Source organism: Cololabis saira, chromosome 22 (assembly GCF_033807715.1).
Source record: "Cololabis saira isolate AMF1-May2022 chromosome 22, fColSai1.1, whole genome shotgun sequence".
NCBI classification, from domain to species: Eukaryota; Metazoa; Chordata; class Actinopteri; order Beloniformes; family Belonidae; genus Cololabis; species Cololabis saira.
The window spans coordinates 36979066-36993718 of record NC_084608.1 but is presented as its reverse complement, the minus strand read 5'-3'; the positions used below and the strand labels follow the sequence as shown (position 1 = coordinate 36993718).

General features: G+C 44.4%; 1 protein-coding gene across 1 annotated transcript in view; it reads left to right on the top strand.

The window, feature by feature from the left end:
* The window catches only part of abcd3a (ATP-binding cassette, sub-family D (ALD), member 3a), a 50451-nt gene extending 36092 nt beyond the window's left edge, over positions 1-14359 (top strand). The window contains exons 10-23 of the mRNA XM_061713512.1: positions 1-58; positions 214-283; positions 2054-2151; positions 2236-2327; positions 4006-4097; positions 4752-4812; positions 5061-5124; positions 5566-5643; positions 5867-5932; positions 7319-7408; positions 9381-9500; positions 10782-10886; positions 11459-11515; positions 13455-14359. The exon at positions 1-58 is cut by the window's left edge and continues 12 nt beyond it. Coding sequence (XP_061569496.1) covers positions 1-58; positions 214-283; positions 2054-2151; positions 2236-2327; positions 4006-4097; positions 4752-4812; positions 5061-5124; positions 5566-5643; positions 5867-5932; positions 7319-7408; positions 9381-9500; positions 10782-10886; positions 11459-11515; positions 13455-13532 — 1129 coding nt within the window. The 3' untranslated portion in view covers positions 13533-14359. The remainder of the gene's footprint in view (positions 59-213; positions 284-2053; positions 2152-2235; positions 2328-4005; positions 4098-4751; positions 4813-5060; positions 5125-5565; positions 5644-5866; positions 5933-7318; positions 7409-9380; positions 9501-10781; positions 10887-11458; positions 11516-13454) is intronic.
* The last annotated feature ends 294 nt before the right edge of the window (positions 14360-14653 follow it).

Sequence of the window (14653 nt, the reverse complement as noted above, 5' to 3'; positions counted from 1 at the left end):
CTTCTACAACGGGAACCGGAGAGAGAAACAAACCATTTACGCCACGTTCAAGAAACTGGTGAGGGAACTCCTGATGTTCTAGTGATGATGTCCAGCCGGTCCCTGCAGAACTGGACCTGGACCAGGATCCTGCAGGTCCTGGATGGTTCTCCTGGTCCCAGTAGGATTCAGGTCTTGTTTAACCCAGGTCTGATGTGGTTTCTGTCCCCCCAGGTGGACCACCTCCACAACTTCATCTTCTTCAGATTCTCCATGGGATTCATCGACAGCATGATCGCCAAGTGTGAGTAGAAGTTGGGGGTCCTGGTGGATCCAGGACTATCCAGACCACGAAGGGGGGGGTTTGGGGGTCCTGGTCCTGGTCCAGGTCCAGGTCCTGGTCCTGTTCCAGGTCTCTGGGGGACCAGCAGGTCCTCCTGGACCAGACCAGGCCAGACCTGGTTCTGTCAGAAACCCTGCTGGTGTTCAGTTTGTGAGGAGTTTGGTGGATCAGGAATCACATCAGTGAAGGAGACGTCGTCATGACAACAATGATGTCATTGATGATGTCATCCATGACAGAAATGAAGTCATCAATGAAGGAGACATTATCAGTAACAGCAATGATGTCATCGATTATGACATCCATCACAACAATGATGGCGTTGATTCATTGGTTAAGATGGTGTTGAGGAATTTATCAAAATCAGTTCATAAGTCCGCTCGTGGTAGAGTGAGTTTTATTCAGCCGGTGGTGAGCGGATCTACACAGACCAGAGTCTGGTTGAAATTAGGCATGGGACGATATGAAAATTTAATATCACGATATTAGTGGACAAAAATATCACGATTACGATATTATCACGATATTAGCGTGTCGCTTATAAAATTCTTAAAATGCAAGGAAAAACACTAACCGTGGATCCACTGGTTCCTTCATAACATCCTTCTCAACACAGTGACACTTGAGGTAGAGAACAAATAGTGTACTGTAAATGTTATGCATTACAAAGTGTAAACTATAGTACCGGTACTTATTTGAACTTTCTTTTTATGTAAGAAAATACTTCCCTGAGAGTCAAAAGAAATAAGTGACAAATAGAAATAAAGTGACGGTGTAGAGCCAAATGCACACTGATTGTATTACTCTCTGAAACTTTAACAGTGGCTGGCTGCCTGCTACTTAGTACGGCTCTCTGGAAAAATAATAAAATAAAGGCACTGCTCTGTAGTATACCAAACAAAAGCTGCATGGCCAACACAAAGATTGAGTGAAAATAAAGTGCCACAGTAGTCAAATGCACACGGATTGTACTACTCTCTGAAAAAATATTAAATAAATAATAATAATAAATAATATTAATAAAATACATGAAAAAAATAACACTGGCTTCTACCTGGCTGGTAGCCTTGTGTGACCAAAAAAAAAACTAAAAAAAAAATTGGCGATAATTACAGTACCCCACGATAACGTTATCGCGGCCGTTTTTTATCGCGATATACGATAATATCGTATATCGCCCCATGCCTACTTGAAATGCCGACCCCGAGAGATTTTACAACAGGGTTTTTATACAAGAAGCCTGTGATCTTCCAATTCGGGACTGCCCCCTGAGTCAGGAAGTCCATATATGGTATTGAGTCCTCGTCTCTGCAGGAGCTGGAAGTCAAAGCTACTTCTAGGGTGCCATCTCGGCAGGGATTCAAGACGCCGGAACTTGCGTGACAATGTCACAGACGAACAGTAATTTACAGTTGGATGTGATCTGTGGCCAAATGTCCCCACTGGGCATTTAGCATGACTGTCACTAAGTTCCAAATCAGCCCATGGGGTGCTCTAGTGTTCCAAGTGTGTTTGAGGAAACTTTCAAGGTGTCGTCTCTGCAGGGGGGGTAGGAAGCTGGAACTTGCATGACAATGCGTCAATCGGGGGTATGAGGGGCAATCTGCAAGGCGTCGTTGTCCCTGCAGGGGCCACGTGCTGTCACAATGCTTCATCAATGGGTAGATCAGGGTTGGGGGGTCTTGTATGTGGTTCTGGTCTAACCCTAGACCGGTTCTCCTCCTCTTCCAGACCTGGCCACCGTGGTGGGCTACCTGGTGGTCTCCCGGCCCTTCCTGGACCTGAACCATCCCCGACACCTGACGAGCAGCCACTCGGAGCTGCTGGAGGTGAGAACCTGCTGCTCAGGGACCCCCCAGGAACCCTGGTGGACCTGGTCCAGAACCAGAACTAACGTGTCTGTCTCCTACCAGGACTACTACCAGAGTGGGCGGATGCTGCTCCGGATGTCTCAGGCTCTGGGGAGGATCGTGCTGGCTGGAAGAGAGATGACCCGGCTGTCCGGGTGAGTAGAGACCGGGTCAGGTCCAGGTCTGGGTCCTGGTCCAGGTCTGGGTCCCCCCCAGTAGAGACCAGGTCCTGGTCCAGGTCCCCGTAGAGTCCAGGTCCCCCCCCGGCCGGGAGATGACCCGCCTGTCCGGGTGAGTAAAGACCAGGACCAGATCATTTTTCTAGTTAGTGCCACGGCCGCGCCAGAGGCCACGCCCCCCAGAGGCCACGCCCCCCAGAGGCCACGGCCGCGCCAGAGGCCACGCCTCCAGAGGCCACGCCCCCCCAGAGGCCACGCCTCCTCCAGAGCTCTGGCCTCTGCTCAGGCTTATTATTTATTCTTCCGTACAAACTTCGGCGCGTAACTAGTCCCGCAGCTTTGAGAAAACACGAAAAGTAAAAATGTAGAAACGTGCGCGTTAAGTGCGAATCGAGTGGTATGACTTTTTTCGTTGCTTTTCTCTTTTTTGCCTTTTATTCGCTTTTTTCACCTTTTTTTTCTCCTTTTTTAAAATCTTTTTTTTCGCCTTCTTTTCCTCTTTTTTTCTCCTTTTCCTCTTTTTTTCTCATTTTTTCCCCTTTTTTGCCTTTTTTTCCTCTTTTTTCACTTATTTTCGCCTTTTTTCCTCTTTTTTTCTCCTTCTCTTTTTTGTCTTTCTTCGCCTTTTTTCCTCTTTTTTCTCTTTCTCTTTTTTCCCCTTTTTTGTCTTTTTTTCCTCTTTTTTCTCCTCCGCGTTGCGCGAAAATTCAGGCCCTGAATTTAACTACAGTCCTGTGGATTTTCAGAGCAATCGCACAAATAGGTTTTGCAAGAAGTGCAAAAACATTTCCAGATTTCCAAACTAATGGGGAGATTTTCCCATGTATGTGTGTGGCGCAGAATGTCACACTGTGGATGGGAGGAGGTAAAAAAACAAAATTCACCTTTATTCTGAGTTATCTAACTTTCTCATACTTGCACGTAGAAATGTCATTCAAACTTCAAAACGGAGGAAAACTTCTCTTCTCTCTCCAAAACACCAAACAGTCCTTCCAGTGATGAGTCTTGTTTTAAGTGTAATGAGATTTTTTTGACTAAAAATAAGACATTTTAACTAGAAATAGGACAAATATTCCATCTTTGTAACTATAAATCTATCTCCACATTCAGTCTTTGGAGACAAATCACTGCTCTAAAAGAGACTAAATACTAAACTACACCAATTACATTGAATTGATAAAAAACAATTAAATGAGTCTGTACTGCAAAACTGGAATGACTCAACAGGAATTTTTCTTTCTTTCTTTCTTTCTTTCTTTCTTTCTTTCTTTCTTTCTTTCTTTCTTTCTTTCTTTCTTTCTTTCTTTCTTTCTTTCTTTCTTCCTTCCTTCCTTCCTTCCTTCCTTCCTTCCTTCCTTCCTTCCTTCCTTCCTTCCTTCCTTCCTTCCTTCCTTCCTTCCTTCCTTCCTTCCTTCACGTACGTTGTGCGTGGATTTAACGCAGAACCATAAATCAGTTTTACACAAAAACGTCATCAAGGGGAATTTATCATTTTTACCGTGAGATACAAATTCTTACCGTGGGGAAATGTTTTGACGGTTTATGGTGAACGGTAAAATATCACCCATTCCTAACGGTCATGCCACGACTGGGCCAGACCATAATCGATAAAGTCCTGGTTCCCCTGCAGCTCAGTCCTCTGTTTGTCCTGCAGGTTCACGGCTCGGATCACGGAGCTCATGCTGGTTCTGGACGAGCTGAACGCCGGGAAGTACGAGAGGACCATGGTGTCCCAGCAGGACCGAGGTACGAGGGGGGATTTTCTCAAAATTTACACTTTTTTCTCAGCTCTTTTCTCAAAATCTCAACTTTTTTCTCAAAATTTCGATTTTTTTCCCAAAATTTTGACTTTTTTCTCAACTTTTTTCTCAAAATCTCAACTTTTTTCTCAAAATCTCAACTTTTTTTCTCAAAATCTCAACTTTTTTATCAAAATCTCAATTTTTTTCTCAAAATTTCCACTTTTTTCTCCAAATTTCTACTTTTTTCTCCAAATTTCGACTTTTTTCTCAGAATTTCGACTTTTTTCTCAGAATTTCGACTTTTTTCTCAAAATTTCGACTTTTTTCTCAGAATTTCGACTTTTTTCTCAGAATTTCGACTTTTTTCTCAAAATTTCGTCTTTTTTTCTCAATTTTTTTGTCAAAATCTCAACTTTTTTTTCAAAATGTTGACATTTTTTCTCAAAATTTTGACTTTTTTCTCAGAATTTCGACTTTTTTTCTCAAAATTTCGTCTTTTCTCGATTTTTTTTCTCAAAATTTCGACATTTTTTCTCAAAATTTTGACTTTTTTTCTCAAAATTTTGACTTTTTTCTCCAAATCGACTTTTTTCTCAAATTTCGACTTTTGTCCCAGCAGATCTGATTGATCTCTAACTTGTTCCTCCAGAATCCTCAGCAGAAAAGACCTCTCTGGTTCCAGGAAGTGGCCTCGTCAACAACCGGGACAACATCATCAAGTAGGTCGTCAATAACTGGAACATCGTCAATAACCAGAATCACATCCATGAAGGAGACTCATCCATGATGAAAATGATGTCATTGATGATGTCATCATGACAGGAATGATGTCATTTATGATGTCAGTAACATAAATGATGTCAGATGAAGTTATGGATAAAGGAAACGTCTTCAGTAACGGTGATGATGTCATGATGACATCATGATGACATCATGGTTAAAGTTGTTCCTGATTCTTGTGTTGCAGGTTTGATCACACGCCGCTGACGACGCCCAACGGAGACGTTCTGATCCGGGACCTGAGCTTCGAGGTGAGACCCTAATCAATAACCTGATCACCTTTATCACAATCAATAACCTGAGCTTCGAGGTGAGACCCTGATCAATAACCTGATCACCTTTATCACAATCAATAACCTGAGCTTCGAGGTGAGACCCCTTAACCTTAATCAATTAATTGTTCACAACTGGTTACAAGTTTAGAGGAAACTGAGTATGGAGGGAATCTGGACTCAGACGTGGTTCCTGCAGTAGTAACTGGTTCCTCTGGTTCCTCTGGTTCCTCTGGTTCCTGCAGTAGTAACTGGTTCCTCTGGTTCCTCTGGTTCCTCTGGTTCCTGCAGTAGTAACTGGTTCCTCTGGTTCCTCTGGTTCCTGCAGTAGTAACTGGTTCCTCTGGTTCCTCTGGTTCCTGTTGTAGTAACTGGTTCCTCTGGTTCCTGTTGTAGTAACTGGTTCCCTCTCTCCCTCAGGTCCGGTCCGGCACCAACGTCCTGGTCTGTGGACCCAACGGCTGTGGGAAAAGTTCCCTGTTCAGAGTCCTGGGGGAGGTAGGAACCTGCAGGTCCTGGACTGGTTCTTGGGGCCCCTTTAACCCGCGTTAACTGGTTCTTAACCCCTTTAACGCGCAGCTCCGCCGTGGTCCCCACCACGCAGCTCCACGGTGGGCCTCACCCCGGAGCTCCACGGTGGGCCCCACGGCGGAGTTCCACGCTAGGCCACACCACGCAGCTCCGCCGTGGGCCTCACTAACAGTTATTTCTCTTGTTCCAGCTGTGGCCGCTGTTCGGGGGTCAGCTGACCAAACCGGATCGGGGGAAGTTGTTCTACGTCCCACAGGTATGAAACCTACACCTGAACCTGCTGAGTCAGGGTTTTACATTTGTTTAAATGTGTTATTAATGTGCATTGTCCCTGATAACTAAACCTTTACATAGATAAATAGATAAATAAATGGTTCTGCTGCAACTGTAACCAGCTTTAACCCAGTTACTGGTCTGAACTTTAGCCTCATGGTTCTCTAGAGACTAAAACATTACAATCAGGTGCAGCAGCTCCACCTAGGGGCCAACACGGCTCACTACTATTATTATTTGGACTCGTAATAAAGAAAATTACACAGGAAAAGGTTAAGAAAAGATGTGCAGTAGACGTGATAAAAACCTGAAGGAATTATAAGCAACTCCTGCCTCCTAAAAACATTATTACTCTGGTATTGTGAATAAACTCAAACTCAAACAAACTCCAAAAAAAAAAAAACAATAAAAAATAAAAAACAATAATTCAGAAAACCATTTAAGCACAATCCATATAAAGTATAACTGATAACTGAGTTCTACGATACTTCACAATACAATTAAACAGCTTAGAAATATATTTGGATAAAGGTGAATGAGAAACAGATATATTAAAATTCTATAAACTTTTTTTCAGCTTTCTTTTGAATGCAGATAATGTTGAGAATGTTTCACTTAGATGTTTTCTATTTGATTTGATTAGAATATTTTATTTCGAACATGCATGATAAAAAAAAGAGTATGAAAAAGTAAAAAAACAGAATACAGGACTTGCAGTACATGCAGCACTTCATATAATAATAGTTAACAGGTTCTGTTCCAGAGACCGTACGTGACGCTGGGGTTATTTATGTTAATGTTAATTATATAAATGTTCTTTATATAGATAATATTTATATATATTGATATAAATGTTCTGGTTCTGGTTCCAGAGACCGTACATGACTCTGGGGTTATTTTATATAAATGTTATTTATATAAGTGTTATATATTTATTTCCAGAGACCGTACATGACTCTGGGTTCCCTGAGGGACCAGGTTTATGTTAATGTTATTAATATTAATGTTATATTTGTGTTTCTAGAGACCGTACATGACTCTGGGATTATTTATATAGATAATATTTATATATATTTATATAAATGTTCTTTATTCCAGAGACCGTACATGACTCTGGGGTTATTTTATATAAATGTTATTAATATTAATGTTATATATTTATTTCCAGAGACCGTACATGACTCTGGTGTTAATTATATTAATATATATTAATATAAATGTTCTTTATTTCCAGAGACCGTACATGACTCTGGGTTATTTATGTTAATATTATTAATATAAATGTTATATTTATTTCCAGAGACCGTACATGACTCTGGTGTTAATTATATTAATATATATTAATATAAATGTTCTGGTTCTGTTCCAGAGACCGTACATGACTCTGGGTTCCCTGAGGGACCAGGTCATTTACCCCGACACCCTGGAGGAGCAGAGGAGGAAGGGGATCTCTGACCAGGTTGGTGGTGGGGCATCACCTGAGGGGCGGGGACCATGGATGTATTATAGAAACTGGATTGGAGACTAAAAATGGCCGCCCATTCATTTCAATGCATTCTGCTCAGCCAGCGCATAAGCCGAAAAAATCTCTGACTTCCGGGTTTACTTCCGCATACAGCGGCCCATAGAGCATGCTCAGTTGAGTCACCTCCCATGATGCTCTGGGGCCTCCCATCATGCCCCGGGGCAATGACGCGAGTATTAATATAATATGTATTAATATAATATATTAATTAATGTATATTATTACATGTATAGCATTACATATATTATTAATGTATTAATATAATATAATTATATAATATATATTAATATAAACATCCATGAATGCACGGACACGGCTGTGACGTCAGCCGTGACGTCACGCCCAGAAAGAGACTTTTCTTTGACTTTTCTGGCCGTTATAAAACATTGACGGATATAAAGTCCATGACTTAAAAATATAGAATACAAAGATTAGTAATTGGTGGTGATTACAGCTGGAGGTTCCTGTGAACAGTTTTAGAGGCTTCTCTTTTACTATTGTGGTCTATGGGAAAAAAGCTTTCTGGGCCGCATGGGATTTTTGGTTGCAGTACCGCGGCTGGACACTGGGAAAAATCGGCGCGCCTTCTGACTGCCAGACCCGGGGGCTGGCGGGGACCTGGGGGGGCACCGGAACACCCCACTTCCTGTCTGTCCCCTGACCTCTACTTCCTGTCCCCTGACCCGATGCCGGTTTTAGGGGGGGGGCAGGGGTGGGCTGTGCACACCCAAACAAAGTTATGGGGATCCTTTATTTTTTTATCATTTTATTTTTTTATATTTATAAAAAAATATCACAGAATATCTGTACCGTTCCTGATTGGGTCGGCACTGCGCATCATTTTTAGACACAACAATGAACGCATACCGCAAAAGTTGTGTCTCAGCAGAGGGACCCGGTGTTCAGAACAGAGACACACTGAAGGCTGGTTTATGGTTCCGCGTTACACCAACGCAGAATGGTGCGCGTCGCCGCGTAGCCTACACCGTAGCCTACACCGTAGCCTACACCGTAGCCTACACCGTGTAGGCTACGGCAGCCTCAACAGGCCCAAGCCAGTGTCCTGTTTGTGCCGGTGTTCTGCCATTTTTTGCTGCTTTGCCAAAAATGCTAATGTTTTTCTACCTTTGCAGAGCTACAATTTTTGTGTTTTGTTTTTTTCTGTGTTTTACTCCCTAAACCACTTCCTTGTCTCTTGCCAGGCCGTCATTGTAAATAAGAATGTTCTTAATGACCTGTCTGGTTAAATAAAGGCCAATGACTGAATTAATATCAAATAAAACGCTAGAATGTTCACAAAGTGTAATGTAATTCATGTCATAGGTAGTTTATTTTGAAGGATCCAATACTCAACATCCCATATTATCCTTTTTACATCGTGCAAGAAATGATTGGCGGGGCAATTAAACTTTGAAAATCCACTGGGCGCGTGGGCAGAACCACAAAGTAGCATTTCTCTGCAGGTATCAAAGATTGGCAGAACAGCTGTACCAGGCCCGGGTAAATGCAGAGGGAAGTGTCAGGAAGGGTTAGGGTTAGTAACTGTGGAGAAGACAGATGAACTGATATGATGACAGCAGAGTTTTCTAAGCATTTCGGGGGTTTATCCCCCAAAATCTTTTCGCCGCGGGCAGCGTCGCCCACCCTGCATTTCAGTCTACCCACCTTAGTGGGCCTCGCTAAATCCGGCCCTGCCCTGACCTCTGACCTCCACTTCCTGTCCCCTGACCTCACTTCCTGTCCCTAACCTCCACTTCCTGTCCCCTGACCTCACTTCCTGTCCCTAACCTCCACTTCCTGTCCCCTGACCTCTACTTCCTGTCCCTTGACCTCACTTCCTGTCCCCTGACCTCTACTTCCTTCCCTAACCTCCACTTCCTGTCCCTAACCTCCACTTCCTGTCCAGGTCCTGAAGGAGTACCTGGACAACGTCCAGCTGGGCCACATCCTGGACCGGGAGGGGAACTGGGACGCCGTCCAGGACTGGATGGACGTGCTGAGCGGGGGGGAGAAGCAGCGGATGGCGGTGAGTAGATCGATCATCAGCCGATCAATCAATCAATGACAGGAAGTGACCTGGCTGAGACAGGAAGTGACCTCGTTTTTGCGTGCGTCTTTGCGTGTGTTCCTGCGTTTTTGCGTACGTGCGTGCGTTCGTGCGTTTTTGCGTGCGTTTTGTGTGTTTTGCGTGCGTTTTGTGTGCGTTCGTGCGTTTGTGCGTGCGTCTTTGCGTGCATTCGTGCGTTTTTGCGTGCGTCTTTGCGTGCGTTCGTGCGTTTTTGCGTGCGTTCGTGCGTTTTTGCGTGCGTTCGTGCGTTTTTGCGTGCGCTTTGCGTGCGTTCGTGCGTTTTGCGTGCATTCGTACGTTTTTGCGTGCGTCTTTGCGTGCATTCGTGCGTTTTTGCGTGCGTCTTTGCGTGCGTTCGTGCGTCTTTGCGTGCGTTCGTGCGTTTTTGCGTGCGTTTTGCGTGCGTTTTGTGTGCGTTCGTGCGTTTTTGCGTGCGTTTGTGCGTGCGTCTTTGCGTGCATTCGTGCGTTTTTGCGTGCGTCTTTGCGTGCGTTCGTGCGTTTTTGCGTGCGTTCGTGCGTTTTTGCGTGCGCTTTGCGTGCGCTTTGCGTGCGCTTTGCGTGCGCTTTGCGTGCGTTCGTGCGTTTTGCGTGCATTCGTACGTTTTTGCGTGCGTCTTTGCGTGCGTCTTTGCGTGCATTCGTGCGTTTTTGCGTGCGTCTTTGCGTCTTTGCGTGCGTTCGTGCGTTTTTGCGTGCGTTTTGAGTACGTGCGTGCGTTTTTGCGTGCGTTTTGCGTGCGTTTTGAGTATGTGCGTGCGTTTTGAGTACGTGCGTGCGTTTTGCGTGTGTTTTGCTTGCGTTTTGTGTGCGTTTTGCGTGCTTTCGTGCGTTTTTGCGTGCGTCTTTGCGTGCGCTTTACGTGCGTTTTGCGTGCGTTTTTGCGTGCGCTTTACGTGCGCTTTGCGTGCGTTTTTGCGTGCGTTCATGCGTTTTTGCGTGCGTTTTTTTTGTGCGTTTTTGCGTGCGTTTTTGCGTGCGTTTTTGCGTGCGTTTTTGCGTGCGTTTTTGCGTGCGTTTTTGCGTGCGTTTTTGCGTGCGTTTTTGCATGCGTTTTGCGTGCGTTTTGCGTGCGTGCGCAAACGCAGGGGGGAAGAAGCAGCGGATGGCGGTGAGTATCGGTGATCAGACAGGAAGTGACCTCACTGGGACAGGAAGTGACCTGGTTGAGACAGGAAGTGACCTGGTTGAGACAGGAAGTGACCTCACTGAGACAGGAAGTGACCTCGTTTCCCCCCAGATGGCCCGGCTCTTCTACCACAAGCCCCAGTTCGCCATCCTGGACGAATGTACGAGCGCGGTTAGCGTGGACGTGGAGGACTTCATCTACGGACACTGTAGAACGGTAAGACCTGGACCCCCCCTGGGAACCAGGAACTAGTCTAGACCCCCCCCCCCCAGGGAACTAGACCCCCCCCCCCCGTAACCCCCCCACGGGCGCTAGCGCTCGTGTTGAAAAAATCCACTCTCAAAATGTCAAAAATGCTAAAAAATCATCCCGCCAGGCCGTGGTATACGCTCATTATATCACAGTGATATAATGAGCGTATACCACAGTTGTTAACCACAGTTAACAACCAATCAGATCATTATACCACAGTTAACAACCAATCAGATCATTATACCACAGTTAACAACCAATCAGATCATTATACCACAGTTAACAACCAATCAGATCATTATACCACAGTTAACAACCAATCAGATCATTATACCACAGTTACCAACCAATCAGATCATTATACCACAGTTAACAACCAATCAGATCATTATAGCACAGTTACCAACCAATCAGATCATTATAGCACAGTTACCAACCAATCAGATCATTATACCACAGTTAACAACCAATCAGGTTGCAGGATTTCCCCCCAGATGTCTCTCTCTCTCCTCATTCTTCTTCTTCTTCTTCTTCAGGTCGGCATCACCTTGTTCACCGTCTCCCACAGGAAGTCGCTCTGGAAGCACCACGAGGTAACTAGTCTGGTTAAAGTCTGGTAACTAACCCGTCAGTCTGGTTAAACTAGTCTGGTAACTAACCCGTCACTAACTAACCCGTCACTAACTAACCCGTCAGTCTGGTTAAACTAGTCTGGTTAAACTCTGGTAACTAACCCGTCACTAACTAACCCGTCAGTCTGGTTAAACTAGTCTGGTAACTAACCCGCCACTAACTAACCTGTCAGTCTACTACCTACTAACTTTTTTTTATCACTCTCATTTTACTAATTGTACTTGTCTTTGTTTCTGTGTTTCTTTTTCTTATTGCATTTTTACCTTTTCTGCCTTTAACACCTTACCTGCCGATATTGGACTACAGATGGAAACTAGCCTTGTGCTACAATCTGGCACATTTACATATGTATATATATTTATATATATATATATATATATATATATATATATATATATATATATATGTTCATCAATGTGCATTGTCCTGAGAAATAAAAAAATAAAAGAAAATAAAATGCAGTCTGGGAACTAACCCCAGTTTCTCCGGTCTGCAGTTCTACCCCCACATGGCCGGTTCAGGTTTAACCGGTGAAAGATCCAGTGTTGGTTTGTCTGGTGAACCATAAGAAAACCAGTGGAATAGAATAAAAGTTAATACAAGCTTTTAATTTATCAAGCACAACGTTTTCCGGCCGGAGGTTCAATTCTTTCAGACCACAAGGAGATCACAGATCAGACCCCCCAATGCTAAACATCTGTTTCTCCCCATTGTCTCCTCTTAACAAATGGTATGTGTATTTGTTATTTAACCCCTACATCTAAAATATTCTAGCCATAACAGTTTGACTCCGTGACCAGATGAAAGCAGTCCTGCTGAATACGACGTTACTTTGCATATAAAGAGAAAACCCACCAGTGTTAGAAACTCCTTGAACTCTTAACAATTTCATGAAATCCCAACACCGGTTTAAACAGGAGTGACTCCGGTTTAAAACCGTCTGACCGATGTAAACGCGGTGTAAACGTTGTGTAAATGCTTTTTCCACTAACCCTGGTCTTTCCGGTTTAAACTGACTCTGGTTTCAAGTCTAACCGGTTTAAACAGGAGTGACTCTGGTTTCTGGTGTAAACCGGTTTAAACTGACTCTGGTTTCTGGTGTAAACCGGTTTAAACAGGAGTGAATCTGGTTTCTGGAGTGAGTAAGGTCAGTGCGAAGACAGAGTGAGATTCTTTTGAAGAAAACGTTTGATTACATTACAGTGAATGGAGACTGAGACAGGAATTGGCGCCGGTCTAGTCCTCCCCGTTTAAATTTTGTGCATACCCCGCCTGTCAAAGTCACATTTTATGAATCCCAACACCTATGTCTACATTCTGACCAAAAATTATTCGTCTCCTTTTCACGGTTTGGCCGTGAGCTCGAATTACAAATACAAATGTGGGTTGTTTTTTTACTGTTTCTCCCACTCTAGAAACCAACACCCGCACTCTAGATTTGACAAAAAAGTGATTTCCAGTCCTCGCTTGTGCGCTCATATTTTGAAAAGTTTACATCTTAGGATAAAACTGTTGGTGTTTTGGAGAAAAGAGAAGTTTTCCTCCGTTTTGAAGTTTGAATGACATTTCTACGTATAAGTATGAGAAAGTTAGGTGACTTAGAAAAAAGGTGAATTTTTGCTTTTTCCCATGTAAACCGGTTTAAACTGACTCTGGTTTCTGGTGTAAACCGGTTTAAACTGACTCTGGTTTCTGGTGTAAACCGGTTTAAACTGACTCTGGTTTCTGGTGTAAACCGGTTTAAACTGACTCTGGTTTCTGGTGTAAACCGGTTTAAACTGACTCTGGTTTCTGGTGTAAACCGGTTTAAACTGACTCTGGTTTCTGGTGTAAACCGGTTTAAACTGACTCTGGTTTCTGGTGTAAACCGGTTTAAACTGACTCTGGTTTCTGTTCCAGTTCTACCTCCACATGGACGGCCGAGGGAACTACGAGTTCAAGCCAATCACAGAAGAGACGGTGGAGTTCGGTTCCTAGCCTAGCTCGCTGCTAGCCGGCTGCTAGCCGGTTGCTAACCGGTTGCTAGCTGGTTATTAGCCGGTTCTAAACCGGTTCTAAACCGGTTGCTAACCGGTTCCTAGCCGGTTCTAAGCCGGTTCACGGTTCCCGGTTCAAACCAGTCCATTAATTCTTTGCACTTGAGAAGAAAACTATAATTAAAGCTAGAAACGGATGTTTTTAATCATTTGTAACGGAACTGTGTTTGTTTTGTTTAGTTTTTTGTTCTTTTAGACGTTTGAATTGTTTCTAATCATTAACGGTTTTGTTGTGATCATGAACCGGTTCCTACGGGGGACGTTTGGTTCTCGTCCGTTTCCGTCGCCATGGAAACACGGATAACTAGACTAGACTAGTCCAGGAACCGGTTCTCGCTAACAAGGGGGCGCTGTGGCCCCAGGAGAACCGGACCAGCACCTGATTGGGTCATGTGACCCGGGGGGGGGGCGGAGCAAAAACCAGCTGACGGGTCATGTGACCCGGGGGGGGGAGGGAGGGAGGGATCGGGGCCCAACGGAGCGCGCTCAGTGTTGTGAAGCTAACGGAGCTAACTAGCATGCAGCTACAGCCTCTGCTAGCGGCAACGCTAACGTAGCCAGACCCGGAGTCGCGGGTCAGAACCTGCAGGAGGTCTGGACCTGGTCCAGGACCTGGTCTGGACCTGAACCCTCCGGTCCAGGACTGGGTTTGAAGTGCAATGATGGCGTCTTTGTAACCGTTCTGGTCTCTGGAACTGGTCTCTGGGTCTGGTCCAGGTCTGGATCTGGTCTCAGGATCTGGTGTCTGGGTCTGGTCTAAGGACCCTGAACTGTAAAACTGTAAAACTGTAACGACTTTGATTCACTGTAATAAAAAACTAAATCAGAAACTAAAGTCCTGCGTGATTCTGTGGGTCTCCGGGGTTTCAGGGGTCTGGATCCAGGTCTGGATCCAGATCTGGATCCAGGTCTGGGTCTGGGTCTGGGTCAAGTCTAGTCAAGTTTATTATTATCATTGCATAACAATAACTAGAAAATTTCCTTACAGAAATGTGGAGAGTGCCACGAGAGGCTGCTGCCCATTTGTGTACATTGCTGAATTTTTCAGCAATAAAGGTGAAG